The following is a 4,940-nucleotide window of genomic DNA, read 5'->3' as shown; positions in this document are numbered from 1 at the left end:
CATTCTGGAAGAGGGGGGAGCTATAGGTTTGGATTGGAGTTTATTCCCCTTTGTTCTGTTTTTGGCTTTTTCTTTTTCTAGTGCTGCATAATTTTGGGCCTCCATTTCCCCATTTATATCAGATATCATGAGAACTATAGGCCAACCCTGTGATTTTCCAGTTGTTTTCTGATCTGCTTTCTCCATTGCCATGCAACTGAGCAAGTGAGTTTACGTGGGCACTACCAGGCGCTGCCCTTGCCCCAGAAGCGCATGCAGTAGTACTTGTTCACCATGTGCTGACACTGGTCACACTTGACTGTGCAGCACCACTGGAATTTGCAGTTACAGCTGCTGATGGCCTCAGTCCTCCTCTCTTCCACTTGTAAGCCGCACTCAGTGCACAGGCGCCTGCAGCTGTGTCGCTCCCATCTGGAAGTGTTGTGGCTGCTCTGCAGGCACTCGCGACCCTCTGTGCCATGGATGCCCAGGCTGGAATTGCGGGTACAGTAATCTGGTGACTCCTCCAGGAAGATCAGCTCAGCCTCTGCGCTGGGAAGGAAGGCCTCAGTGGGCACCCAGCAGCCCTCAGCACTGTTCCCAGACCTTAGCTGCCGCTTATCCATCTCAATTTTCAGCGCCTGGTCATACTTGGCCTTTAGGTAGTCACCCATTTCCCGGAAGTCAGCCAGCTGCAGCCAGCACGTCTGGATGCTGCAGCTCCCCGAGATGCCGTGACATTTGCAGGTCCTCTTCATGGTGGCTCTCACTGCCTTCACAGAGAGACAGAGAGAGACAGAGAGAGACAAAGAGACAGAGAGAAAGAAAGAAAGGGCTGGTAATTAAATGGAATATTTTAGAACTGGGCTTATTGACTTCAGAGGAGCACAAGAATTATCAGGAAGCTCATGAAAAATATTTATTCCTGGGCACTTATCCCCAATTAGCATGTGCAGGGGGTTAAGGGCCTTGGTACTGGTGATTTTAGAGCTCTTCTAGGTGATTCTGATGAAGCCAGGCAAGGCTGAGGTGACTGGAGTTAGGCGACCTAGGCTCCAGGCCCAACTCCATCACTTATGGAGTTTTTTCTCTCTCTAGCCAATAAGAATAGAAGTCAAATAAAATAATGATCAAGAAAGTGCCTTGTAAATTGTAAAGGAAAATAAGATTATTGTTGCTGTTATTGTCTTGAAGCTGGGGACTGGGTTGTTTGTGGAGATTTGGATTTGCCATCCGAGCTGTCTCCCAGAAATAAGGAAGCTCCTGAACCCCCCAATCCCAAGGCAACCAGTGGTTGTAACTGCCTTGAAAACCTCTTACCCTTGCCCTTGAAACCAGGACATCTAGGTCACAGGAAAATTTCTATGCTTTTGGCTTTGAATGTAACTTGTTTCCCAATTTGAGTTCAGAATGCCGTGGAAACTGCTACCCTAGGAGAAGCCTGAAGATGGTTTGTAACCCTTGGGAAAGACTAGATGCTCCACAGGAGCCCAGATCAGTTCCAATCCCTGGTAGCCCAGACCGATCATAGGACACAAGAGTGTACAATACACTCCAGCTAATTTCTCAGAGCATGCAGTTGAAGTAATTAAAACTTTAAGTCATGGAAGGAATGAAGGCCTTGATTCTGCATTGTTCTGTGCTCTTACAAACCAGCCTATGGGAGGGCCAGAGCACACGGTTAGTGATAAGAGGGAGCTAGAAGGTCTGCATTCATTGCTCAGCTGTGATGCTTAGCGGTTATGTTGCCTTGGACAAGTCACCTGGCTCAGGCTTAACTGGCTCCATTATCCAGAGAATGGGAGTAACCCTGGTCCTGCTGGGTGGTGAGAAGACAAAACATGTGGTATGAGACAGCTCTTGGTAAGTGGTGAAGATGTGAGACTGTTGCCCATACTGAGCATGGTGGCTCTCTAGCTACTCCTATACCCACCAGCCTGCCTGCCCTGTTGTTGTGAAGATTCATCAGGGCTCTGGCATCTTTCCCCTTCTCCAGACTGTCCACAAAGAGTTTGGAGATCCTTTCTCCAAATTCCACATTGTCGCTGCAGCCTCCCCAGATCCAGCCATGGCCTCCTACACAACACGGAGAGAATAAGCTCTGTATTTGCAACCTGCTCAGTCCCAGGGAAAGAATCGTGGTCATTTCAGCTGACTGAGCCAAACCAACCCCATAAGCCTTAGGAGCCTGTAAAGCCATAGCTGAAGGTGAGATGGAAATGGAGGTGATGGGGATGGGTGGGTAAGTCCTAATCCCATAGCCATCTGCCCACCTTTCAGGCATTTCCCAGCTCTAGCCTTTAGTCTCTATCATCTGCAGTAAAAGTAGGGATGCTGGGGTGGGCCAGATTGTCTCAAAGGTTCAGAGTATCTCAAACACTCTGGGATTCTGTACTTTATTATACAATAATCTTGTTAAGGCCACGTCCTTCTTCATTAGTGATAAATCTGTCTGAGTAAGTCTCTTAGTTGGCCCACAAATAGTTGAGTAGCTATAGATAATGGACAGCCATTCAAAGCCTGAAACTCCAGGGTTAGTTTCCTACTCTCTCTGGCTTCCTCATTGCTAGGGTCCTTGTTAGTTCTGGAGCTTGTGGCTCACTTGCTAATCCCTGGACTCATGGACCTAGGCTCAACTCTCAGGGGAGTCCAGATCCTTGAGTTCTCACAAAAGAAGGGGCTTCTGGAGTCTAGGGGTTTCAGGGAACTGTATTTCTCAGGCTTCCCTGGAAGACTCTGGTCTTCACTGAGCTCTGCAGCCCCTCACCTCCTCCAAGCCCCAATCAGAGATCCCAACATACCTGTTTTTCCATTTTTTGATTCATCACAACCACAGTTTTCAAAATCTCCCATGCTACAGTTCTTGGTAATGGTGTACATGACTCCAGCAGAGCTGATAGCATGAATGAAGGAAGTCTCCCTGGTGGCTTTGGAGAGAAAAGGAGCACTGGAAACCTGGACCCTGATGAACCAAAGCATAGGCTTTGGAAAAACAATGCTGTTTCTCTCCCCTACCTCCTGCCCCCTTCAGGTTTAAGAGGATGCTCTTCTACATAGAGAACTATGTGTGTCTTTCCAGTGTCCTTACTTCATCCAGGCAGGAATGAGTATCCCCATGCTACAGAGGGAGAAAGTAAAACCCCGAGAGATAGAGTGATGAGGCCAAGACCACTTTCCTCACCAGTTGTGGTGTTGGGACCAGGACTCTGCTCTCCTGCAGTTCAGCCAAGAGCTCTGCCCACTAACCACTGTTTCTCATCCTCACTGAGGACGTGCAGACATGGCCTGGCTCAGGAAAGAGAGAAGACCTTTTCTTCACTCTGACTATGAAGCTGGAGCCATGTAATAGTAATAATGATCAGGGCTACCACTTATTAAGCTCTTATCTTACTTAACTCTTTACAAACATCGCCACATTTTATTTCTATATACTCTCTCTTTTATACCCTATCTGTATATCCCACAGGATATACAGGATATACTGGATATTCTTTCTCCATCCCCTTTGTGCCCTGCCTCCCACTCTTCTCTGGGCAATTCTCTATTGTTTCTACATAATGATTTTTATGCCAACTACTGCACACAGTTACAAACAGCTGCAGGGGCACACACACAGCCCCCACTACAGGCTCAGCTCAGTGTGATTGCTCAGCTTCTCTGTTTGGGGGATTTTATGACAGCTGGACAGATGTGAAATGCTCAGGTGCTGCAAACACAGCCCTTTCCCCTTTTTTATTTCATCAAATCAATGCAAGGTAAGTGTGTATAAATACAGGCATGCTTTCATAAAATATAGTACTTTCTTTAATTTGTATAAAGATGTCTTTGTATCCACCTTATCCAATCTTAATACCCTTGGAGAGCTAAATAGAGCTGGCCTTCTTGATCCAAATGACAAGACTGGGGTTGAGAGAGGGGAAGTAACTAACTCAAGGTCACACAGCAAGGAAGGGCAGGTCAGCAGATCACTGGTAACTTTTTCATTGACTATGGACATATACTGTATACATACATTTACTGCACTTGTATGCATTTGCATACACATATATTACGAGCCCACCTCTGTGCACATATACCTTCTTAGACACTTACCGCTTCTCATCCTGTTGTGGGTGGAGAGCTGGAGAGCATTTTCAGGGCAGTTCCACCGTTCCCAAGCAAACTGGAACTTACATTCCTCTATGCCACTCTGGGCGCCCAGGGCCACGCTGGTAGTGTAGGTTAGATAGGCCTGAAAAAGAGAAAAGGACTGTGAGCACCCCTTCCCCCAGCTCAGCTCAGGTCATCTGAGGTGGTGGGAGCAGGCGGGGCTCAAGTGGGCTAGCTCTCCATTAAGGAATATGCGTGGGTTCCTCTGGGTGAGGGGGTTCTGGCACTGTCTCTCCTCCCCTCTTTTCCTTTTCCTAAAGAGCCCCTTAGGAACCCAGATGGGTAAACACAGGAGCCAGAGACCATCCTACCTTGGGACCTGTCATCAGGAAATTGTTCACTGACCTAGCAAAAAGAGAAAAAAATGAGACAAGTGGATGGGATTGAGACAACAGGGGCTTCTTTGGGGTGGGAGTAGGGGGGCAGTGAGGATTGGGAGCAAGGACTTACCAGGCAGAGGCACTGAAGGTGGCATAGCATATGCCCATGGCCACCCTGAGCATAAACAGGTCCCCCATGGCCCTGACCTCCCCCAAAGACAGCCCAGGGCCAATTCCAGAGAAGGAGTGAGGAGATAGCAGGGTCTTTCTCAGTATTTATGTGGGGAAATTCTGAATGGCCAAGGGAGAAAAATCAACAGCTCTTCCAATTTGTCCCTCACTGGCAGGGCTGCAGGAGCCACTGACCCAATGGGGGACCAGGGAGGAGGGGCTCAGCCTAAAGCCTGCAAGGGATGCCCCACCCACCCTAGCAGGCTCAGTCCAGCCAGTCCTTCTTGCCTCAGAAGACTGAGGGGCTGAAAACCTTTCTTC

At 48.2% G+C, this 4,940-nt stretch overlaps 1 protein-coding gene across 1 annotated transcript; it reads right to left on the bottom strand.

Annotated features, from left to right (window-relative positions):
• Positions 1-221: 221 nt before the first annotated feature.
• On the bottom strand, positions 222-4,649 carry WNT8A (Wnt family member 8A). The gene is made up of 6 exons (XM_037800921.1): positions 4,579-4,649; positions 4,440-4,473; positions 4,072-4,210; positions 2,781-2,906; positions 1,913-2,055; positions 222-752 (listed from the first exon to the last, which is right to left on the bottom strand). Exons 1-6 carry the CDS (start codon positions 4,644-4,646, stop codon positions 222-224), a joined length of 1,041 nt encoding a protein of 346 aa, XP_037656849.1. The 5' UTR covers positions 4,647-4,649.
• Positions 4,650-4,940: the final 291 nt, after the last annotated feature.

The sequence above is a fragment of the Choloepus didactylus genome, chromosome 13 (genome assembly GCF_015220235.1).
Source record: "Choloepus didactylus isolate mChoDid1 chromosome 13, mChoDid1.pri, whole genome shotgun sequence".
Lineage (NCBI taxonomy): Eukaryota > Metazoa > Chordata > Mammalia > Pilosa > Megalonychidae > Choloepus > Choloepus didactylus.
Note: the sequence above shows the minus strand (reverse complement) of the source record. Positions and strands in the feature narration are given on the sequence as shown.